This window comes from Coloeus monedula, assembly GCF_965178545.1.
Source record: "Coloeus monedula genome assembly, chromosome: 4".
NCBI lineage: Eukaryota > Metazoa > Chordata > Aves > Passeriformes > Corvidae > Coloeus > Coloeus monedula.
This window is the reverse complement of record NC_138784.1, coordinates 40,009,036-40,034,817: the sequence shown is the minus strand read 5'-3', so window position 1 is coordinate 40,034,817 and position 25,782 is coordinate 40,009,036. Positions and strand designations below refer to the sequence as shown.

The 25,782-nt window shown below is 38.4% G+C and overlaps 1 protein-coding gene across 1 annotated transcript in view; it reads left to right on the top strand.

Moving 5' to 3' along the window:
• Positions 1–9,085, top strand: part of TRHDE (thyrotropin releasing hormone degrading enzyme) — a gene marked incomplete at both ends in the record, with an annotated part of 200,774 nt that extends 191,689 nt beyond the window's left edge. Inside the window, 3 exons of the mRNA XM_082279873.1 lie at positions 429–569; positions 6,972–7,053; positions 8,942–9,085. Coding sequence (XP_082135999.1) covers positions 429–569; positions 6,972–7,053; positions 8,942–9,085 — 367 coding nt within the window. The remainder of the gene's footprint in view (positions 1–428; positions 570–6,971; positions 7,054–8,941) is intronic.
• Positions 9,086–25,782: the final 16,697 nt, after the last annotated feature.

Below are 25,782 nucleotides of genomic sequence, written 5' to 3'. Positions count from 1 at the left end.
TCAAATACAGGCTTACTGTCTGTTTAAACCATCTTATGCTTTTGCATTAATGCATATGAAAACTGACACATATTCTCTTTTCAATTCCAGAGTTTTCTTTGTTCACTGGAAATGTTTAAAATCCTGTAATAATTATTGGTATTTTTTTGTTATCATGTCCTTTATTTAAATGTCTTGACCAGTCTGATCTTACAGATTTTATAAAAATGCACACGTGAAGTTGCACTCAGCTTTTATTGAAATCTTTTTACATCAAGATTTTTCTGATTTGTAAATGCATCCAGTGTTTGAAATCATAGAAATAAGCCACTGAACTCACTTGGAGATGTAAATAATTCGTCAGTGATCTTTTTTTTCTGAGAGTTTTCTGATGGAATGATGTTAGGCAATGTGTTTGTGAAACTGAATGTTCTTGTTTCTCCCACTAGACTTTTGAATTTGTCTCTCAACTCAGAAGTTGTCCTGGATCAGGATGCAATTGATGTGATAATCCACGTCGCTCGAAATCCACATGGAAGGGATCTTGCTTGGAAGTTTTTCAGAGAAAAATGGAAAATACTAAATGCTAGGTAAAGATAAAAATTCTCAATTTATTTTCATTTTCTTATCTTGATATAATTTGTGTAAGTTTTGTATAGGTACATTCCTGAATCTAGTGCATTCTCTTTTAATCCATAAATAGAAATGTCTCTAAATATGAAATACCTACATATGAGTCATAAATGCATTTATTCATGGCTTATCACACACACGCATAGAGACATTTGTCTCTTAGCAATCATCTGTATATATATTAGTGTATTGTGTCTATGCTTATGATAATGAATTCTATCTATATGTCAAGTGCTGTAGTTCTATTTCTGCGTAGGTAAAAAACAGCAGTTCCCAAAGGAATTTTTCTGATTTGAAGTCGGATAGAAAAAATAATCTTTTCAAAAATGTTATTTCAGCTGTGGAAAAAATGCACCAAATCCTTTTTGAGACATTTCCATTTTCAAAAGGATGTTAATGTAGTGTCATCCTCTTTCTTTCGACTCTGTGTTTCAGGTGAGTTTCAAGTAATAGAGGAGCAGCATTTTGAATTAAAAATAGATGAACAGAAAGGAGACAAGGTTGCTCCTTACACCTGCTTCTCTTTCTCTTTGAACAAGTGCTACATGCTCCTACTCTGAAGCCCAGTCAACATTTAAAAATTCTTTTTGATGGAGATTTTGATATAAATTCAATGAATGACAAATTTCTGTAGTTCTTTAGGGACAGCCTGAGGGCCTGAAAGATTGCACAGCACCTTGTCTGGTACTGACAGATTAAAAAGGACCAGGACTTGGATGAGGTTTGATTCTCAAAAAGCAGGTGTCCGAGATTTTAAGGCATCCCATGCCAGGTCACACTTTTGGTGTTGGCAGGAAAGGCATTGGAGATCTGTTCCATTCTGGACTTGTGAGGAGCCAACTATTGTACCACGGAATATTTGAAATGGTATATTTAAGGTGCTCTATTTAAGCAACTAAATCCCAGTGATCGGTGAATACGGGTGAAAACTTCCTATAGGTTTCACAGCATCAAAATAAGAGTGAAAGAAACTAAGACACTGTGCAACTCTCCTAAAAATTCTGAAAGTTCTTCATACCATTTTGGATAATATTTATAGTCTAGTGGGATTTTAGAAGAAGTTCCTCTGGGAAAATAGATTTAAGCTGGAATTGGTTTTGGAAATTTATACTGCAGGAGCACACTTTCTGAAAGCCATTTCCAAAAAGCTCTTAAGAGTGAAGAGTTTAAGAATTCTCTGCTTTTGGTGTGATTATTCCAGGAACTGGACTTTTACACAGAAAGTGGATGGCAGATGTATTACTATTATGCAACCCGGTGCAGACAGAAAATAATTTTTCAGGTTCCTCCAGGAATTTATCCAGAGTTTAGGCATAAAGCCATCATAATCTGTATTGCCACAAACACATATGCTGTATTTGTGTCCTGCCTTAGTAAGTATGTTTATCTGACAACCTGGCTAACACCTGTGATTTTAGATGTGAACAACGTTAAGCAGTGTAGACAAATAGAAAATATTTAACAAACTATGCCACATGCCAAATCTTTTGGGTGTTACAATTTTAAATAGCTTAACTTCATTTAGAATTTGAATTGTATTTATTTCACTTGCCTGGAATGGGTTACTGTGTAATCTGAATTCCTAACAATCAGTAAGGCCTCATCAAAGACCTTTTATTGTCCTTTTTAAAAATAAGAAAACTACAGAGAGTTTGTCTTTTTGCCCAACACTGTCTTTGTGTTTCCTTCATTCAGTCTGATCTCCAAACACAAGTCAGAGCCACCAAAAAGATTGTAGCGGTTGATTTTTCTGAAAGTGACATCCAGTTGAGTTTCTGTGGATCACCGAAGGATTCAGCGCAGTGAAATGAAATATTTAATGCAAGCTGTACATATGTGATATATATTGAAAATAACATTGTTTTGTAATCATAGATTAGAACCTTTTAGGTGAGACTTTGAGAGAGTAGAATTAGTCTAATTAATACCTCGCCCCTTAACTGTTCAGTGAAACAGTGACATGATAGAATGCAAGGTCCTATACCTGGGTCAGAGTAATCCCAGGCAAACCCACAGGCTGGGCAGAGAAGTGATTTGAGAGTGTCCCTGAGGAGAAGGACTTGGGGTAATGGTTGATGAAAAACTCAACATGACCCAGCAATGTGCACTCACAGCCCAGAAAGCCAACCCTGGGCTGCATCCAAAGCAGCGTGGTCAGCAGGTTAAGGCAGAGGATCCTGCCCCTCTTCTCTGCTCTGGAGAGACCCCACCTGGAGGGTTGTGTACAGTTCAAGTGTCCCCAGCATATGAAGGACATGGAACTGTTAGTGCAAGTCCAGAGGAAGGCCATAAAGTTGGTGAGAGGACTGGAGCACCTCCGCTACCAAGACAGACTGAGAAATTTGGGGCTGTTCCGCCCAGAGAAGAGAAGGTTGCATGGAGACCTCACAGCAACATTCCAGTATCTGAAGGGGGCCTACCAGGAAGCCAGAGGGGGAGTCTTCATCAGGAACTGTAGTGATAGGACGAGGGGGAATGGGTACAAATGGAAAGAGAGGAAATAAGTTAAGATATTAGGAAGAAATTTTTTACTGTGGGGGTGGTGAGACACTGGAACTGGCTGCCCAGGGAGGTTGTGGAGGCCCCATCCCTTGGCAGTGTTCAAAGCCAGGTTGGATAAGGCCTTGAGCAACCTGGTCTACCAGGAGGTGTCCCTGCACATGGAGGGGTGGGGGTTGGCACTGGATGATCTTTAAGGTCCATTCTAACCCCTTAATGTTCTATGATTCTATGATTAGGCTTCTGATTTGAGCTTACCACACTACCGCATTTTTAAAATGTAAGCTTTATTGTGGAATTATAGTTCAAGAAGAGCATGGACCTCTTGGAGCAAGTGCCAAGGACAGTCACAAAGATGATATGAGGACATCCTGATATGATATGAAGACATCCTGAGAGAGTTGGGAATGTACAGCCTGGGGAAGAAAAGGCTCTGTGGAGACCTTATAGCACCTTCCAGTACCTAAAGGGTCCTTACAGGAAAGCTGAAGAGGGACTTTTTACAAGGGCATGTAGTGGTAAGGGGGAGCAGCTTCAAACTGAAGGAGGGCAGGTTTAGATTAGATAATTGGAAGAATTCCTTTACTGTGAAGGTGGTGAGGTATTGTTGGATAGGACTTTAGGCAACCTGGACTAGTGAAAGGTGTCCCTGCCATGGCAGGGGGATTGGAACTGGTTGATATTTAAGGTCTCTTCCAATCCCAACCATTCTATGATTCTATGATTCAAGTATACTATGTCCCAAGGCATTCTTTCCATACAATTATAATTTATTATTTAATTTGATTCAAAATTAAAATACTTTGTATGAACCAATTAATTTAATAAGGTGATATCTCAGTGGTATTTTCCATTTAATTTATTATAAAAAGTGTTGATGTTTCAGATAGTAAAATGAAATAGCTGAGGGGCACTAAATTATAACGCTATTTCCTCTTACTTTTAAACACAGCATGTCAAGGAGTTAGAATTGCCACAAAATATTGTTAATCCCTCCTATCTTTACAGTATGCTTTTGTTCACATTGTCCAGAACATATTGATGATGTATAAAGTCTTCAAAGTCACCCATATATTTTACACAGGTGACTTAAAAATTGAGGTGCCTAACAATTCTTTAGTAAGAAATCTGTGAGACTAAGACTGCTACAACTCTGAAAAAGAGAATTCAAAATACTGTGCTTGACTTCATGTTATCTGAGCATGCACTACCTTGTCTCCTAAAGCATTTTCATCCTGTGAGCATGTGTCTGTGTGTGAAAATTTAATACATCAGCTGCCTATAAGAATTCCTTCATTCTCAAGTTTGAGAAGGTGACAGTATTTGGGAAGGCATTTATATCTGTCCAAAGTAAATGGACTGTGCTGCCTCTCAAGTTTGCACAAGTGCAAAGCCTGCACAAACGTGGGGCACTGGAGGGTTTACGATTTGCAGAATGAAAGGTACAGTGGAGAGTCTGTGTCTCCAGAATGTTTCCAGGAAGTTCAGGCATGTAAGGTCCTGGTTCTGTTGTGCTGTTGTCTTTCCTATGAAGGATGAAAAGACTGACACTTGTAAGACCAAAAACTTTTACTATTCATTCTTATGTTTCACACCTGCAGAATACTGTTTTGGAAGGTGACTTTTCTAGAATTTTTGCCAGCAGAGCTTCTACAGAAGTTGCTGTAAATGGCTGACGTTTTGCCAAGTATACCTAATGGGCAGTAATCAGCACAGGTATGCATGAAGCTATCATTTTTAGTAGAAGGAGTTCTGTTGCTTCTTGTTTGCACTGTGTCTACAGTAGACTGTAAGAAAAAGAAAATCCCTGCAGCTGTTTTTATGAGGTTGCTTCTCTAAAGTGGATTGGTAACCTTGTCAAAAGACCCCATCAAGAGGAGCTTCTAGCTTTCTAAACAGTCAATTATGTCTGAGATTGTAATAATAAAGGGCTTTGTTAGAAAGCCTAAACGTGCTTAAAGTACCATAAAATCCATACTTCCCATAGTTTGCCTCTGGATGTCTGTATATGCCAGTGTGACTGAAATTTTAGGAAAAGAGATGTACTTGCTGAAATAACCATGAATAATTCATTTATTAGTGGTCAGGGAGTAGGATTTTTGATATCCCTAACAGTGTTTCTCCTCACAAGAGCTCAAGATAGCAAGCAATGTAGTGTAAACCTTCCCTAAAACAGAATCTTCTCAAAGAGAACCTAGTTCCCTTCCCATCTTTCTATACCTCTTGCTTTGGCTGTCCTTCTCTTTCTTTTTCCCATTTGAAATAACGGTGGCTTAGAGCACCTAAGCATTTAAGGGTAATCAATTTGGGATTAACAGAAGCAGAACAGAAAGCTGTAACTGTGCTAGTTCATTTCACTTTGAATTTTGAATTCTTTCTATGAATCAGTCTGTAAAAGTGGACTATGAATTGAATTGTTCCCCCAGATGAACTCAATTTCAGTAAGGTCTATTGGTAATACTTACCTATGTCTGACAGGAGATCTGGATTCCCTATCTTAAAACCAGTCGTGTTCAGATTAGCTAGATACTGTTTTGGACATATGTGCAGATATAAATAACTATTTGTCAAGTGCCTTTTACTATGCTGAATGACATCTAACTTGAACAGAAGACTTGCTTCTGATTTCCAATGGAATTCTATTCCTCATGCTGGAGACTGAAAGAACCCCAAGTCCAAAAACAACTAACCCCACAAACTATTCCAATGTGAAATGTAAAACTTAAGGAGTGACCTGGTCGGTAGTGATGTAGATGCTTCATTTGGAGGATTGAAAAAAACTTGTGGAAAAGCAAGTGAATAGGCAGATTTGAATGGCCAGTTTCAAAGCAACTGCTTGCCAAAGGTCATTGCTGATTGCTGCTGAATATCCTTTAAATATTCCTTGCCCAAGCTTTCAAATTTTCATTCCAGGTTGGTTCTTTGACGATGCTACATTGTGGCCCAGGGGATTATTTTAGCAGTATTATTCTCTATCAGCATTATTTATTTTAATTATCAGGTACTGGAACAAGAAAATTTGATTCAGTTCAGTTTTTGAGAGGCCGTTTGTAATGTAGATGAGGTGGATGAATACAAAATGCAGAGAAGGCTGCAGCACATCAAAAAGTCTGATTTAATGGTACAGCTTGAAGGGTTCCTCAGAATAATTCTCCATAGTTGCTGCTCTGCTCCTTCATTGGCACTTTTATTTTGGGCTGTATTTTACAGAATCACAGAGTCACAGAATAAGCTGAGTTGGTAGGGATCCATAAGGGTCACTGAGTCCAACTCCTGGCCCTGGACAGGACCATCCCCAAGAGTCACACCATGTGCCTGAGAGCATTGTCCAAATGCTTCTTGAACTCTGACAAGTTTGGTGCTGTGGCCACTTCCCTGGGGAGCCTGTTCCAGTGCCAAATCACCCTCTGGGGGAAGAACCTTTTCCTGATATCCAACCTAAACCTCCCCTAACAAAGCTTCAGGCCATTCCCTTGGGTCCTGTCATTGGTCACCACAGAGAAGAGATCTTCCCCTCATGAGGAAGTCCTAGATTGCAATGAGGTCCCCCTCAGTCTCCTCTGTTCATTTAAGTGGAAGGGGATTTTGTCCTCTTCTCCTCTGGAGCACTCATCTGTGCCTGCAGTTAAACCCATTCTGCTTGATAGCATCTGACTTAATATTTACAAACATTTCAGCCTGGAAGAAGGTCTCTGTCTAGGTTTTTAGCCTGAAATACCAGTACCCAGTTCCAGTGCTATTCCCTTGATCCCCCAAAATCAGTCCTGTGCCTTCTCCCTTGCTTACAGAAGATTACTTTCTAATTTTCAGTTGACCTGGATCTTGCAGTAACTCTGTGCATCTTCTTTTTGCCATTGCAGATATGGAGAAGCATTATTTATGAATTCGAAGCTTGTCAGTGGGGTCACAGAATTCCTCAATACTGAAGGAGAACTAAGAGAGGTAATTTTTACATTACTTTTGGCATGTGAGGCTGTATTCATTGTAAGCATGAAGCAGGGCAGGAACAATAATAAGGTTGTCCAGAAACTCTGGTCTCTCTGCTGGAGTCGAAGACCCAACTGCTTGTGCAGTTGGGCAGCACAAGGCTGAGGAGCAGATTGCAAAAGCACACAAGTGTGTAGAGGTGGTATCAGGAGGGGGATTGTGCAGGCACTTCTTTGTGCTTGGCTGGATATGAAGGTTTGTCTTTTTCTCTTGACTGTTTGTTAAGAAACTAAAGATGAGATGTTTCTATCTGCATTAGTTTATGCTGCAGAGGGCAGTCCTTGAAAACATGAGTGTTAAAAGTAGAAGCTGCCAATGTGTTCTCTGTTTTTCTCTTTCTTACAGTATTTTCCATGTGAGAAAATCTGCTAACTGAATATGCTGTCCAAATCACACCACAATGTTTAAATGCTAAATACTTCTTAGTTAGATGGGAAAGATTTCGCTTAGATTTTAACTCTAATCTCTAAGATTTTAACTTAACCTCACTCCTGGCTGGAGGTAGTTGTGCTATGCCCTTTTTAGCAGCTACTCAACGCTGCTCCAAATGGATCCAGTGATTCTTGTGCAGCACAATCACCATTACTCGAACTCTGATTGTGCTCTGATGTTTTGCATCCAACCATTTGTCTGCACTCAAGTCTAGTGGCCTCAGGAACTTAGGGAAGAGCCACAAGCCACAGGTGGTTTCCTCCCCCCAGGTGGGAATGACAGTGTTGGTCAGATTTGAGTATCTGCCCTGCACAAGGAAGCCTTCTTTACTCTTAGTTTCCACCTTAACAGTAGGATCAGTAAGCTGCCTGGTTATACTTCCCTAAAAGAAACTGGTATTGTAAACATTTTGGTATAAAAAGTACAGAGATCAGGTAAAATCTGATTTTGATAGTTTCCAGGTCCCTTTCCCACTTTTAACTGTGATGGGAATGAGACAGTTGCAGAATCAGCCTTTTCAGTTTTGAGCTCAGGCACAGTGATGTTGCTGGAACTCAGAATTTAGTAACCAAGGAGAATTTGGTGTCACCAGGAAACAAAAATTAACTAATTATTCATAAGTGTTGCTAAAACCATTTTGTACAAGTCAACATAACCTGCAATCTACTCTGCAGATCAGCCTTGCAATCCTCACTTAAAAAGAACAATAATTGAAAACCCACCAGCGCCATTGGTTATTATAATCCAGGTACTGGTGCTATACTTCGAGTATACACAAGAACAGAGCAAGAGCCTTTTCAGTCTGCAGAAAAAAAGATTAAAGTTTTCTCATGAGGGAAGGAATATGTTTCAGGCATTCAAGGATTGTCAAATGCATGCCCACTTGCTGTTTTGCCATTCTCTTCTCACTGTAACCATCCCTGCCTTTTTTCAGCAACTGACCTGTATTATATAATCAAAAGGGATCTGCACATCAAAATAAAATAAATGTGTTTTGAAGCTTGATAAAACCAAAAAATCAGGGCTGCCTTCTGCTGATATTTGCATATAAACCTTAATTAGAAGCAATTCCAGTGCTCCCAGTTTGGTTTCTTAGCTACAAATAAAAGTTTAGAGCAGCCATCTACGCAGTGCAGCAGTTGAGCTGCAGGAGGGAGGGAGGTAATTATATTAATGTGATCCAGCACTGACATGTCAAGATCTTCCAGTGCAATGTGAAGCAATTGGATCACATCTAATTGACAGTCTGCTGTCTTAATAACGTTTCCCATTAAATCTTTCTACCTGATACTGCATTTACTTCTATGGTGATTTTGGAAGTTTGTCCTAAATGCCTGGCTTATTTGTGTGCTGTGGAAATAGTTGCTTTCTTTAGTTGCTGCAAATTTAACCTGTTAACTTGTATTTCCAGCTAAAGAACTTTATAAAGAGTTATGAAGGGGGAGCTGCTGTCTCTTTCTCTCGTGCTGTGGAAACAGTGGAAGCCAATGTGCGGTGGCAAAGGCTTTATAAGGAAGAACTGTTCCAGTGGCTAAGAAAATCCTTGACACAGTAATCTGTCTTTTTAGCCAATCATTTAACATGACCCACTGCAAGAGGAAGAGGAGACATTTTAAAAGTGTTCAACATGAAAATCATGAAGACAAGATCAGATTGCAGGGATAAGGTTTTTTGTTTTATTGTTTTTTTCATTGTGGATTTTTCTTTTTACACTGAACTCTTGTGAAATTGTCAAGAAGATTTTCAGAAGAGAAGATCATGAATTCTTGTGAAACCTAGTCCTCAATGTACACAACCAAACATGATATTAAGTGGTGCATGTAAATGTTGAAAAAAACCAAACAAAAAAATCCTTCAAAGACTATTTAGTGCATGCTTGTACTGTCTCTGCCTGTATTTTAGCATGCTTATGTATAACAGCCACATTTTGTATGTGAGTTCCGGTTACATCAAAGTTGGGCATTATACGAAGCACAAAGACTCTACGACAATCACTATTTCAATGAACAAAAGGAAAGCAAGGAAATGCAGAAGGCTTCCAGCTTGGGGCAGTATGAGATGTAAAATCAGCTTTCCCACTTGCTGCCAGTTTGTCTACCACTCAGATTGTCTCTAATGATTACAAAGATGCCAGCTCATTTTTTGAGTTACCAGTTGTATCTGCAGTCTTATATTTAATATTCCTATATTTAAATAAGCAGAATAGTTAGAGAGAAGAGAAAGAGAAGAGGGCCAGGAGTGGGATTGAAGAGAGAAAATGAGAAGGACATCATCATTGCATTATAATCATATACAGTTGTTCACTGCTGATTGGTGAAACAGTTTCAACTGTGAATGTGTGCTGGGGCAGGAGCTTTGCATTGATATCACAGAATCCATGAACCACCTCTTCTCAGCTACTTTACAAGGCACTGATGCTCACAATGGGTCACCCAGGTCACCCAGACTGTGCAGTAATTTTTGTAGCTCATAGTGCACAAGTATTATAAATAAACATGAGATTCAAATGGAAATTAGGGAAAAGGGAGAATGTCTTGCATGCAAAGACTTAAAATTACCCAAGAGGGCTGTCTTGCATGTGGTAGACCAGTCTCTGTAGTGATTTATTATGATAGACAGGTCAGATTCTCTATATGGGCAATACTTTTGCAAATATGGAATCTACCATTTATACCGTCATAGAAAAGTGAAATTTGGAGAAAGTGAGGGGTATGTACATGTTTTTTTTTGTACTGACTCATAATGAGAACATGGTTTTCTTTCTGTTCCTTTGTACTTCACACAGACTGTTGTTCATGAATGACATTTTTCTTAATCATGTTGGTTTCTTCTTAATCCTTAATCTGAAAGGTCAGTGGAATTGCACAATAACTATCTGCACACCGGAGCTAAATGCTGAGGATGAAACTGGTGGGGGCCAAATACTCTCTCATGTCTACACTGTGAAAGAAAAAGCCCCAAGAATACAGTTTTCAGGAGTCAGATTGCAGCGGCTTCAGAGGTAGAATGTAGATCTGGGACAGTGTTTCTTTATCCTGTCCCAATGTGTCCCAACCATCTGACCACATCATGGCCGTATACTTTGGGAACACGTAGCCCACCAAAGTAGAGAGCAGCCCCTCTATCTGGTTGTTGCCCTCACAAGGCATGGAAATTACCAGCACGCTTTGCAGTTGCAGTTGCTTATCCCCCATAACTTATGTTAGTGTGAAAAGAGCCAAACCCAAGCATCTTCAGATATTTTCAGAGGTGTGTGGAGACAGTATTGCTTTCTGGGCTCTTGTTCCCAAGGTATTCTGCTCCTCAAAAACTAGCAGACCCATCCCATAATTAAGCTGTTTTACCCATCTTGCGCCTGTCATTGTGTCCTTTACTGTCAGAGGGTGTTTGTGGATTGGGGGCATGAAATCCTTGTGTGGACATTTGTTCAGCTGTTCGGTGCTGTGTAGCACATCAGCTTGACTCACATATAACCAAAAGAAGAGGGAATCCTGTGCTCTTGTACTGTTAACTCTTTGCCTTATAGTAAGCCCTAAACCTTTGTGCTATGTTGCTAAGCCCTAAACCTTTGTGCTATGTTGCAGTGCTAGTGAACCTACTGCCCAGAGACATTATCATGTCGAAGCTGAGTGAAATTCTCCTCCTCCTTTGTATTTTACCTACCTCACAGGGGTGTTGTGAGGCTTGACTAATGTTAGCAAAGCACTTGAATATCTTCTTATGAAAGGCATTTAAAAGTGAAAAGTATTATTTTATGCGGTTGACCAAACTCAACCTCAATGCCAGTATGTAGCGTCACATTTTTAATTTCTACTGAGAAAAATCACATGCAGACTTTTTTTTATAATAAAAAAGCAACCCAAATGCTATTTAATATAACCTCTACCCTGTAATGACGGCCAAAATGATGATATCCAAAGAGTGTTCAGGAAGCCAAGCCCTCAAATAGGAATTGCTTGGAGGATTTCAGAGAACGGAAGAGTGTGAAATGGTCTGTCCCTTTACAGTTTTATTCAGTACTGTCTTTGATGACTTTTCTTTTCCAGAACCACAGATTAAACCACATACCTTGCAAGATACACATAAAAGTTTCTGGTCTTCCCACTGATAAAGGACAGGCTAACAGTATATTCCAAAGTCAAAAGTTCATTACAGCCTGTGTGTTTTGCACAGTGCACAGAAATTTCCACTCTTGCTCATTTGAATTGAAGTTCTTGCACATTTGGCTGGTGTTGGATGTAAATTGATATTTTAGTGGCCTTGAGCAACTGGTCTACCACAGCTATCAAGCCCCAAATGTATATATTATACATACCTATCGATGTGTTGCTTATATTTGTTGTATTCTGATGTTAGTATTATTGCTCTAAGGTTGAACTGGCCTTTCCATTATAATTCTCTCTTATTTTATTTTTTATGTTTTGTATTTTGCTGTTTCACACTGAATCAGGATTAAATTTAAATGGATTAAATCTAAAAAAACTATAACTGTTTTCTGCAATATTCAAACACCCTGCATTTGATTATATGTCTTTAGAAACCTTTTTTTAAGAAGTTTCACACAGCTGTGTGTTAAAGAATAGTTGATTCCTCATGGAAAGTTCTAATACAGTCTGCTGAGTAAAGTCTATTTATCTTACTGATTTTCTTTCTCTTTTACCAGTCCTTTTCTTCCCTTGTCCATATCTAAAGATGGTCATCATTTTTGTGATTAGGAAGCCAAATACCCCATACTTTACAGCATTTTCTAATCCAGCTTTTTACTTTGTCCTTTCTAGTGAGAAGAGATCATGCAAAATGTGAATGCAGTGTGGACATGGACCTGTCATTTTATAGAGTTTTGATGAGGGTTGAATCTCTAATCAGCCTTTGTATGACTCAGGATCCTTTGTAGTTATTAATTGATATGGCTTCCTAAATCATGGGAAGACATATGAATAGACATGATTCTATGCCAGCATAACAAAGTAGCTATTGTATTTTTATGAAATTGTCCACTACAAGGATCTCGGCCTATTACTTTGTAGCTGGTAGAATGATTCATGTATCCACTGCTAACAGCTGTTAAAATGGTAGTAGGCACTAATTGTGACTAGGGCAGAACACTGTGAAAACATTCTTCTGAAATGACGTCACTTCTGCTATATACTGGGAGTACTTGGACATTTATTATGATAAAAAAAACTTCATGTGTTCTCAACTATGTCTAAATTTGTGACCTTTGATTATCTTTTCAGTGAATATAGCAAGAATTCTGATACTATGTTGAAAACTGAAGGTGAATTTCATGTAGCTTTTGGGCTGTTGTAGATATTTCACTGATCTTTAGAGTGCCAAAGGAAATACGCTCAGTGATGCAATAGGGTGCTTTCACAGCAAAGATCCTGAACCATGCAATTAAATCTTTAGGAGTAAGTAATAAAAAATGAAAAGTGTGTATGTATGCGTGTGTGTGTGTGTGTAAAATCCTCCATAGAGATACTTTTCCCATAAAAATCTATATTTGGCTAGAATAAAGTGAAGCTAGTATTTGCTGGGGAGGGTGCCTTTGTTTAGATACCTGCATAATAAGGTTTTGGTTTTCCACATGATCATAGATGATACTGAAAACAGACTTTGAGTCAAATGTGCAAGTTTCTCTTGGAGGAATATGGATGTGGGTTTGAAAACTGTTTATATATGTAATCAGCTCAGCACCCCTCCTGCTATGAGTACTCACCATGTCAGGCTGCCTGCCCTAAGCAGGATATATAGCCACAGTGTCAGTATGAGCATGAAGGAGTAAAAGGACCATCCAGGTGTGGGGCATCCTGAAGAGTATCTGTTTGCCCAGCTATGGATGGAGCAGTCAGAAAACTGCTGGCTGTGTCACCTGCCACTGCTGCCAGACCACCTGGGTTAGGAAAGCAGCTGGGAACCACTGAAATGCAGAAAGGCTCCATCCAACTTTCAGCTGTTTGGAAGAGGCAGAAGGTCCCTTTGCTGAGTATGGGTTGTGGGTGATCTTCAGAGGTGAATGTCATTGCCTTGTGCTAGCAGAAAGCAAAAGTGCAGCTAATGAACCTGCACTGCTCAGTAAAAAACATAAGCCATGAGCTCTGGCCACCCCAGCTGAAAAGTGCTGACCAAAATGTTTGTAAAGGTCTAGGATATTATAGTGTCCCTTCTTCAGAAGTATTTTCAAACAGTCAAATATTTGATTTTCAAGTATAAATAGGATCACAGACACTCTTTTTCTTTATGATGTTTTTGTTAATATTTGAAAGTGTATGAGGAGTTTCCCAGGCTTTTTTTCTAACAGGTGCTTTGGAAGGAAGTCACTACAAATTATTTGTGGTAAAAATTCTAGTAATGGTAGTAACTGTACTAATACAATTAAAAAAAAAAAAAAAATCACATGCCTGTGCAAACCTGTATGGCACCAGTGACTGTGTAGCACCCTTTTTGCATACAAAAATGTAAAAAATTGGCCACTTTGTTTCTCATATGACTGTGCAAGGTTCTGCTTGTCTTAATACCAGTTCTGAAACCCAGTGAAACCACTCTGACTTGAGCAAGTAGTCCATGCTGACAGGAGTAATTTTTTTTCAGTGGGAAAGGGAGAAAGGATTTTTCACCAAAGTAAGGCCACATGCCCTTGTTGGAACAGAATTTAAAAATCAAGTATATTTTGAAGAATCTGGTTAAACTTAACTCTTGTCTTGTGTCTGTGCTGACAGTGGAGGGGGATTCTGAGCTTGACCTCAGAGTATGGTAACACAGTTTAGGTTGGAATTCAAAAGACATATGGAGCCAGTTTCACTGAGATATGTTTAAGGAGAATCACCCACACGAGAAGTGCTGTGAGTCATAGCAAATGTAATTTCTTAGAAGAAAAGAAATTTATATTTGACCAATTTGTAAGTAGTGAAGTAAGTGTGACCTTGCCAAACTATTTCAGAATGCTTTGTTTATTTCATGTGTACCATTTCCTAAGAATATCAAAGCAATGTTGGTAGAGAACACAGGTGAGCAGCTTTGTGAGAGCAGAGGGGCTGTGCTTGAGCAGGCAGTCATGAGCCAGGAGGCTTTTGCCAGAGTGCCCCAGCATTTTCTGGACAGCATCACTTGGATTTGCCTGATCAGGATAGCCATGGTACAATGGACCAGGCCAGCAGCCAAGATGCAGTCTCAGTTCTTTGTGATACATTTGACTCCACTTAATAGGTTGGTATCTGTAATTTCAAAATAATCTGCAGCCAAACTGGTGGAGGGTATGTGGCCACAGAGCCTCTGTTGGTGCCCAGTGAGGTAGATCCATTGAAGTGACTGATGTGAATTCTGGCTGGGGATCTACCCCATTGCTCCCAAAACAGCCCTGGAGGTGGCAGCTTGGCTGCTGTTCAGGATGTTTTGTGCATTTGTATCTAGGTTTCAGTAGCACATATTGGATGACAAATGTTTTTTGTTTTCCTTTGGCTTTTCATTAGATTAATACTTTGTGTTTGGTTCCAATGTGATAAAGCTTTATAATATTTTTGAAGAACTGTAGAATACTGTATTGTGAAGGGTGTGGCTACTACCCTCTCTTTTTCCTGCAAACAACAGATTTCAGCAGAGATGGACTTTCCTGGACTTAGACACTCAGTGAAAAAAAAACCAAACCAAACTCTGACAGTTTCTAGTGGAAAAATCATTGTAATTACTGTATAACTACCCTGTATAAAGACAGCTTTATTATAAGTGTAAATGTAACTTTGCTATGTTGTTGTTATGTTTGAGAGACAATAGGCTTTGGTGTGGGTGAGACATACAGCCTTGTAAAAACAGAGATGTAGCTCCCTGTCTGATGTTTTACTGAAAGGTGTTCAGTTGCTCTATTTTTGCAGAAGATAAATATAAACTGGTTCTCTGAAAACTAACTACACACACATCAATGACATAAATGGATCATATTATTGAAAATAAAGGCTTGGTGAGAAATTTCATTATTTTTCCAAAAGACTCCACATGAAGGATCTGTTGACACCTTAAGAAGAAAGAAGTCATCCTGTAGCTGTTAATGCTGGTTATAATGGATGAGTCCCTCTATTAAGTCTCTCTCAACCTTAGATTAATTCAGAATACTGTCATTAGAATAACATATTTTTTCCATCAGTTCTCATATCTGTACTCTTTGGAATTCAGGTTTTTGTCATGTAAGAGGTGTCATGTAAACTGGCTCTGTTTATATACAGTTCACCAGTGTTTTCACACAAACGTCTCTTGGCCGGATCAGAATGCCATTTTCATATAGGGACAATACAGATGATTGCATTGTACCGTATTTTTCTCTCTATGGACTATGTATACATGCATGTATAGCTTCTAGTTCTGGACATTTTGCTTTGAAAAAGCATTCATTAGTTATTTGTATTTATGGATCTTATTCAAACAGTTTTAACTCAGCAAAACAGTTGGATGTTAGGTGGGATGTGAGGCTGTGTTGGCCAAGACTCAGCCACATATATAAATATATAGGTAGTTCCACTGATGTCTGTGGGATTAATCACACGCTTCAAATTAATGTATATTCATTGTAAACTCATGCATATGACTGAACTAGTATTTCTGGAAAGTGATTGAGATTGAAACCTGTTTCTACACGGGTTTCAGGTGCTGTATGATGATATGTTTTTGCTGAATTTAAAATCACAGCTTTATATTGAGCCAGCTGCTCTCTCTCCTTTTTTTTTTTTTTTTTTTTTTTTTTTTTCCCCCACAGAAAAGCATATATTTTGCATAGAGCAGGGAGGTGTTTACTGATTCTCAGTATATCTAAAATGCCACATTGAACAAAGTTTTTCATTTGTTGTTTGGAACATTCTAGGATTTTTGAATAAAAGCAGAATTATTCTTACAATGCTAAGTAGTGAATACAGAACTAATTAGAAATTGAAACATTAGCCAAATAAAATACATTAATTTCTGAGAACAGTGTTTTCTGTTACATGCCTTTAGAACTGATTACATGGATATGGGACTGCTGTGTGTTCAACATGAAATTTTTACTCCACTCTAAGGAGTGACTAAATGGATTTTTTTTTTTTAAGAGAAACTTGGTCTTCTGTATTTTAAGCAAAAAAAATTTGAATTTTGTCTCTCATAATAAAATTTTGTATAGTAATGTGTAATTCATCACTGTCTTAATTTTCTGACGTGGAGACATAGCTAAGATAAATAATGCCTAGCTTTTTGATTGTGTTCCCATTTCCTTGAGATAACAGTTTAATAATTCTGAGTAGATACACTGAGGTTTTACAATAAAAACCGTGCAAGAGAAGGTACTTTTTGACATGAGGAATTTTTCAAAACATACTGAAATGCTGGAACTAGTAGAAAGCAGAGAACCAAAAAAAAAAAAAAAAAACCAAAATCTGAGCTTGGAGATACTCTTAAGCACTTCAAGACTAACAGGGCTAAGACTGGTGAAGAGAGCAAAGTCTCTCTTTTGTGCTTTTCTAATTATGTAAATTTTGAATAAACAAAAAGATCTTTTCATTGGTAAAAGTGATTTCAACTAGAATGCAGTTCAAATTACTTTTTAATAGAGTCCTTGAATCCAGGCTATTATTTTCCTCTTTTGAAGAACAGTTTTCAGTGACAATGAGATGTGAAATATGTGCAATTATTTACCCATTGGATACGATCATGTTCCCACTGAAGTCAATTGGAGCTTTGACATTGACATCACTGGGAGTAAAAGCCAGCCTTGTATTTTTCAAAATACAGCTTTCAATGCCAGAATGCCTTTTTTCTCTAACAATAAAGATGTTTTCTTCTGTGTTGCGCATCTTAGTCTGCTGAAAAGCTGAAGGGAATTTCTAAGGTTCTGATTTTGCAAAGCACAACAGGCAGCTTTGATGCTTAGAGCCAAGGTAAGCAGAGCTGAGGCCTAAATTAGTATGTTCATAGTGTCCTACCTTTAAACACTTCACTGTATTATATTGGGGCTAGAATTTTGACCATCCCTATGCATATGTCAGCAGAGTACATAAACATACCTTTCATACCCACCTTTTTTTCCCTGTGTTCAGGTCTGGATCAGGAGTTCAGGGGGCCTAAGGGGTTGGCTTGGAGGCCAACAGAGAGCTTTCACATTAAGAGGGGATATTGGAATGTAAGATGAAATATGAGATCTAAGAGGTATTGCCCCCCAAAGGGTCCTTGCCCCTCCCTTTTCTGCTTCATGTCTCTCTCCATGAATGTTGAATAAGCTGAGACAAAGGGCATGACCACCTTGGAAGAATCCCTGGAAGGATGTGAGCAGAGAGAAATGGCACTTCCCTCTGAAATCCCACTGGCAGCATATCTCCTAATCAAACATCAGAGAGACCAGGCTTTTTCCTTCCCCAGTGCGGCCTCTGCAGTCAGCAGCACTTCAGTCTGGCTGAGGTGCTTTTAAGTTGAACATTTTCATACAAGACCAAATGAAGAGCTGTTTATCTGCTTTCAGCTCAGTGTCTTCAGTAAAAGCAGAACTTTAAAGGGACTCATTTTCTTTGAAAGCTTCTCAGCTGAACTGGAGGATGTAGGAGGAAAAGAAGCTAGAGCCTTTGGCTTGTAGATTGACTAAAGAGTATTTGCTATCTTAATAACAGAAAATCAGCTTTTGCAGACTAATTTGCTGCTTTCTCCTATTTGTAGCAAAAACATATCTAGTTCCTTTAAGCAGAACCTTCAGCATGGAAGCCACCACTCAGAGTCCCACTGCTATCAGAGGCACTCTGCTGCATATTGCCAGGGAAGTGGAAAGAAACAATTCAGTGAGCAGATGATAGTCCTGGCGTTTGTGAGAATTGAGCACATAAACCCAATGTTAGGGAGACAGAATTGAGAATGACGTGACTGAGGTTGTCTTACAGATGGGATGGGAAAATGAGCACAAAGATATTTGTGAGAAAAGTGTAATGAAGGTAAGGCTGAAATTATGTGAAGTAATGAGGGTGTGCTTGGGAAATCAAAGCTTCATTATGCTGAAACTTAGTCTTTGAGTTAGGAGCCACATCTACTGTGGCCAAAATCTAAATAAAGTAAAAAAATTCCTGAATGGTTAAAAGGAGACACCCTGCACTCTACCAGTGCTTGTTTGCTTTGTGGGGCTGTTGTCAAACAGAATCTTCTCTCTACTCTTTGAATCAGAAAATTAGCCCATACTATCCTCTTTCTGTGTCAACTTGTCCAAAGCTAACCCATTAGGATCTGGACTAATGGTGCAAGGCTCAGTGAGAACTGCATCAGCAGGGTCATGGTGAGACTGGATCCTCATGGCACACTTTCCATGAATCACCTCCTGCCCTGTCTGACATGGTCTTTTGCTCTCCTTCTCATGCCACAGCAACTGTAGGAACAGCAGGAAGAGCCCAGGTGTGTTTTGTAAGGTTTTGCCTTTGTATCACCTTACCTTTTAGCAGTAATAAGAGGGCTGCAGTGAAGAAACTATGGCAGAAGGATCTAAGGGGCCTTGATCTTCCATGGTGCTAACCTTCATGACCCGATCCACCAAAGTGCCTCACTCCCTGCTGAACTAGGGCTGAACAGCAGCATTAGGGCTCAAGCCCTAGTATAGCATTTTCATTATGCAGTGTATTGAACCTGGTGTTAATTACTCATTGTACTGCTAGAGCATTATTTTTAGCAGGCATCATTTTGCTTATTGAACTTTTTCAAGAGTCATTTTGTCTGTTCTACTTACAATAATTTTTGACCTGCTCATTGCAGAAGGTTAGGAGAAAGAGGGGGAGGATAATAAGATGCTATTACATGACATGTCTATTACAGTAATTCATTTCATGTGGCACAGAGCTGTTGCCAGTGATAAATGCATGTTCGTGGTACAATTATGAGATGTACCTTGAATTTTTCAACAATAAAACTGTCAAAAGGTTGCAATAGGCACAAGCACAAATGTGAATCCGGCCCTCAAAAAGATGAAATAGCTCACAAATGATTTTAAGAAATGTTATCATTTTCAGAGATGCGCTTTTAGATCCATTAACTCTTTATAGTTAATACCAAAAGTGTAGATTGTTTCTGTTGTACAGTCATGGATGTAACACATCTTTTTCTCATCCTACTCATCTGCTTGCCTAATTTATATGTTTCAAATATATTTCTATGAAGGTTAGAGTAATGATGTAATAATAGAAGTCTTAGCACAAAATCAGCATATATTTCCATATAGATGGGTGGAAGTCAGAGCAGTTCTGTCCCTTTTAAAATGCCTATAAGGTTTTAGTTGGTTGATATCAAAAGTAGGTTAATCCAAGCAGGTAAGTAACCCCAAAGACAGATGTGTTGCTCCAAAGGAGAACGTGTCAGCATGGAAAGCAGAGGCAGTTTGAGGAGGGGTTCTTGATTGTTTTCTGAAGATTTCTGCAGCTATAAAGGACAAGCAGAGGAAGATCCCAACCAAAAAAGGTAAAGCAAGTGAGAGAAAAAAAAGCTGAGACAAAAAAGCAAGAATTGGGACTGTGACTCTCAGAAAAGCTTTCAGAGAAGGCACTTTGGACTAAATTCTGAATTAAAAGACTAAAAATTATCTACAGAGGGTTATTTCACATCAACAGGTCCAGTAAATGATAAGCATTATAATAATCTCCAGTGGAATCATCATGATAGGAGAGAGCTGAATATTTTCACATTAATGAAACATGTACTTTAAACTATGCCTCCTCTAGTTACCATCAGCTGTAAGATGTTATTTCTGCTTAAGATAAATGCTGGTTGATAGTCACAGCTAAATGGGAAGGGTTTGAGAAGCAGTAAAAGATCAAGACTTCCTTAGTGCCTTATTGTGCCTGGTTTAGGCTGGTGAGCCAGAAGCCTTGGTTAGGATTTCACCCAGTGTACTCTGCAGCTGCAGAGATTTCCCTTTCGTTCTAAACTTAATTAAGCCGTAAACTGTACCATGTATCCAGAGTGCTTGTACCATATTAAAATATAGGAACTACTTAGGGGAGCTCTTGCTTGAACTAAAATTGGTTCACAGAATTCAGCAGGAGATAAACAGTTGACTCAGGAAGTTTTTTGTTCTTTTTAAATCTCCTTATTGTCAAGCACGTTTTTCAGTAACTCCTAGCTCAACCTGGGAAAAATAGTCAGATGAATAAAAAACTAAGGACAAAACATCTGGATCATGGTTCATAAAAGCTCTCTCCGCATCTGTCTTTACATAATTCATTCTTCTGTGACCTTGCCAAATATAAAAACTTAAAAGGCATGGATGGGGTTTGCATTTTGCTATTTTTGTGTGCACAATAAATTAACATGTGTAAATATTTAGTTGATATAGCTGCATGGAATTTCTATGGAGGCTAAGTAATCAAAATTACACACATAGTAAGTGGGAAAATGAAATTCATATTCTTAAAATTATGTGTGCAAATGCAATTGCAACTTTAAAAGCATTTCCCTTGTATTCAGCAATTGTTCTTCGTAATCAGGTGTAAAATAGTGCTGCATATTTTAAGTGTCTAAATAATTTGTCTAGGCTTATAAAAGGACAGAATTCTGCTACTTCCTCCCTACATATATTAAACTTGCAGATTCGTATACAGAAGTTACATTTGAGAAATTGGTGTAAACAATAAGATTTGCTAAAACCAAGGGATTAAGGGAAATGCATCATGTTAATTTGCTCTACAAACTTAAGCAAATTAAGTGCAGGTATGTACAGTCAAGTGGATAAACTTGAATAAACAGAGCTGACTCTCTTTCAGTTGGAGAAGATTGAGTTTGTCTTCCTAATGTCAGTATATTCACTTACTCTACATCGTGCTAGCAACTTCTAATTTGTATCAGAGATGGTAGCAGAAGAGTTGTATCCAGTGCTCTGAAAGCACAGGACAACTGGGACTTCAGTGTGTCCTCGAAGTAATGATTCAATTAATGTACTATCCAGTCCTATTTTGGCAGAGCTAGAGAGATTTGAACAGCTGAGACCAAGCAGTGCTATGTACTACTTCCAAAGAGCCTGGCTCCTACAATGTATGTCAGACTTGTTAAGTTTAGTTGTCTACTAGATAGATGCCTGCATCTGAGCTAGTTGTTGAGGATCCCTTAGTCAACGTGGTGAAAAAACCAACAAATCTCATCATAAAATATGCAACTAATGCAGTAAGGTGGATAGAAACGCTGAATATAATAAATTTTGGTAGTAGGATAATGTATGTAGGAAATGTTAAAGCATAACCTGAAGTGAAAGATGAGCTTGTGGGAAAAGCTAACTCCATTTACTGTAAATTAAATTAATGATTGAAGCCCAGCTTGGGGGGTTGGACAGAACCTGAATGTGAAAAAACAACCGTCAAGTTAAGGGGGCCTCAGCAGGACTTTTGTGTTTTTTTCATAGAGCTGTAATTTGTGTTAGATAGGAAGCAATATATCCTATTCAAAATATGTTTGAAGATAGACACTGTCTGTTCTGACAGATGACAATCCTCTGGAGTGGATAATTGATGCAGAGTTGAAAAATTGATTCTTTGTTTTAATCTGATTTAAACCCAGATTCTTTTTTCCACACCATTATGTGAGATACTTGCTTCTGTTCATTTAATTAGTATGTATTTAAGGTTTGATTGTTTCCTGATGATATTATTCAAGAACAGACATGGAGTAGTGCTTTTGGCTAAAACTAGTGTAACTGCTGGAGTGCTCCAAGGGCAGAGAGCAGATGCAATCACTGAGCAAGGCTCTGGTTTGCTTCATTCATGAATAATATAATATTTTCACGTGTCTTTGATGCCATGGTAGGGAAGATGTTGTCCGATACAGAAAATCCTTTATATTGTGCAGGTCTTTTCAGTTTTTAATGTCTTGTGTCATAAAAACAGAAGTAGGTAGTATTTAAGCACTATGTAGCAGCAAACATAGTAATTTCTTTACGGTGCAGCCAAGTGGCAATAAGTTATGAACAAGGTAGCTGTAGAAAAAAAGAAAAGATTGTAGGAATATAAAACAAATAAAAGAAGTGCTCATAATTGTGAATAAAGGCATTGGACTTAAATGGACTAGCATGCAACTTTAATCTGGTTCAGGAAAAGGACACCAGACAGCTGCGTACTTAGTGAAGAAAGATATTGAGAGAGAAGTATGGAACAGTGCAGTGTCAATAATCTGGAAATTATGTATAAAGATAAATTAATGCCTTTGACCAAGCAAAAAGCAGCTTTAGGCTGCACAGCCTCTACTCATATTTCAAACCATTGTTAGAAACATGGTAGACAACTGACAGAATAAAAGTGGAAAAATTATTACCTACTACTAGGCTTCAGAAAATTCGGGGTGGCAATATACAACAATTATGTATACTTAGGCAGCCAGAGTGTTGGCCTTTAATAACTCTAATATTGATCATTACATTGCTAAATAAAAAGTGTTGGGGAAAAAAGGCATTTCTGGAGTTCTGGAGGATAATAAAAGCAACAGCATTAAGTAGCACAAATTTACCAAGTACAGATCTTGCAAGACAGACTGAATGATTGTTCTTATTTTGATAAAATGGCAAGATTATTGGATGAATTCAGACCAGTTGTTATCAGTTACTGAGGTTTTCATAAAGCACTTGACAGCAGCTAATTAATTCAAATTGGCCGGGGAACAAACCTGTTCACATAGAGTGAAGTTGTCTGAAGAACTGTTAACAAAAGATAATGAGGAGTGGCAATCTGTAAGACTTGGGTGAGATATCTAGAGGATGTCTGGGTTTGCTCAAGTTTTAACATGTTCATTAATGATTTCTCAGAAAGGAAGGAAAAAGCAGCCTCTAAATGAAATGTACAGTGTGAGGGACTTGTTGACAACAGTGAGAATGGGGAAAATTTATGAGACCCTGAGGAAAGAATTTTATAATGGACCGGAAATAAGATTCACCTCTAATTTCAGGCTAACTCTTCTGGGAAAAGTCATTCACAAGCTCAGTTACTTAGTTATTCAGTAGAATGGAGAAACCTAAATAGTATCAGAGCAACAGTCTAGAGGAACTGTCAGAGCAAAGCAAGTGCAAATTTGTAATGAGTTATAGTAGCGAAATGAGCAAGTACCATTATGGGATCACACTGTAAAGCATAATGTCACTGAGCAAGGAATCTTTGTCTAGCAATTTTGGTTTGACTACAATTGGATATAGTTTTTAATTCTCAGAAAGAATTTAAGAAATAGGAATGAATTCAGGATGAGAAACAAAACAAGATGTAAAGAGATGGCAATTGATTCGTCCAATTAAATACCTCAACTTGTTAATGAAATTCAGTCCTTGGCAAAGAGATTATGAAAATAAAACATGTCTATGTATTTATATGTAGGTGTAAGAAAATTGAGAAAACCTTAAATGAAAGACCAATCATTAAAACAGCCTATGAGTAACCTAAATGCAGTAAAGGAGAGGAAGTTTCTATGATTATATCTGAAGGCGAGAAGAATCCTAATACCTATAGGAAGAGTATTTGCAATGTTATCTTGAAGTACTTTTATCATTTATGTGTTTAATATTTGGATCCTTACATCAGTTATGGCAACACGGGCCCTTAGAGGCAATAAGAAGGGCAAGGAAGAAGTGCCCATAGCTTATCTGTCCCAAATTTCATAGAATAGATGGGGTGAATCTTCCAGGAAGAATAATGGGATGAAGGTAAAAAACGGAATGCCAAAAAGGAATGCCAAAAATGAATGCCAGACCCAGGTGAGTGGTCTACCTGCTCAGTGCTTCTATTGCCTCTCCAGACTAAAAAATACTACAAAATGTGAATTGAAATCAATCAGATGTACTGCCCAGTCACATCTTTAAATTTCTCCACCTGCTGTCAGTTTGTGTCTTTAAAAGATGTTTGAAGAACATCAACCACATTCACTTGCTAGCTGGAAGGTATGTAGACTGACATCTGCCACTGGAAATGGATTGTACCTACCTGCTGATGGCAGAGTTGCAAAGACTGTGCTTTCCCTACTGTGAACTGCAAGAAAGGGAACAGAAAACTCTGGGCTTACTGTCCCTTCTATCAGAGCCTAAGATTAGCCCATGATCAGTTTTAGCATAGTGATTGCCAGAAGGGATAGCTTTGGGGTAAGTATTGATAAAAAATATAAAGCTTATAATTTAATTTTAATTTATTCCCATCTTTACCTTTGTGTGTGTGTGTGTGTGTGATTGTGGCTATACCTTGAAACACTTTTACATGACTCTGATTTCTCAACCTCAGACTCTCCCAGGAACAAATTACAGCAGTGCTCAGAACCTCACCCCATTGGTAATTGAAAGCACTTTGAGCATCTTAAAAATGAGACCTTGATGCATAGATAAATCTGGCAACACATTACAATATTGCCCTCTGAAAGTGTACAAGATATTCCTAGCTTGCTGCATATTACATAGCATAGCCATTAAATGCAGATTATCTTTCAAAGGAGAGGCAGAGATTAATGAGTCAAACAAAATGATGAATTAAATGAGCCTGATCAGGCACACTTGCAAAATTAGCTAGCAAAGAGTTCTATAGAAACAAGAAATATTAGAGCTAGATTGCTCAAACACAGTTTTAAGAAGAGTGGCAATGCATATAAACATAAATTATCACATTTTAATATTCTTATTATATTCTTTTAATTTTCCTGTCAAATGTATAATGCAAAGACGTTGCAGTCGTTACTCCACAAACAGAACTTTGGGCAAGATAAAAGGTGACTGCTTTCTCCTAAACTGAGTACTGAGACTCTGCTGGATTCTCACCCTGCTTCTTTCTCCCGCTGGTTCTTTCTCCAGTGGGGCTGGAGACTTCCATGGGACTCTATGCAAATCCAGGGAAGTCTTCCCTTGCAGTCAGGCTGGAGCAGAGCTATAAATCAAAGCCACTGATTTGCTCTGTGTCTTTAGGCAAATCATTTATCCCTAGCAGAATGCAAGTCATTTAGCCTTTGCATAATAATACTTTACCCCCAAGGGATATTGGAAGATCTGAGTGTTGAAAGGTGGGAAAAAGTTCAGAGAGTCTTTGGTAGAAGTTGGTTTGTGAATTCACATTTTTCTTGTTTTAACATGCTGTGATGGGCAGGATAATTCACTATGTACCACTCTTAATGGCCCTTTCCCACTCATATCTGTTAAGATTTCCTTGTGTCTTGGCAAGGCTGTCACTGATGCAGCTGTTATCCAGCTGTCACTAATAATGACCTTGAAACAGAAGGTTAACACCTCCCCAATCTCTTCATGTTCATGCAAAGTGTTCTCCAAAAGGACAC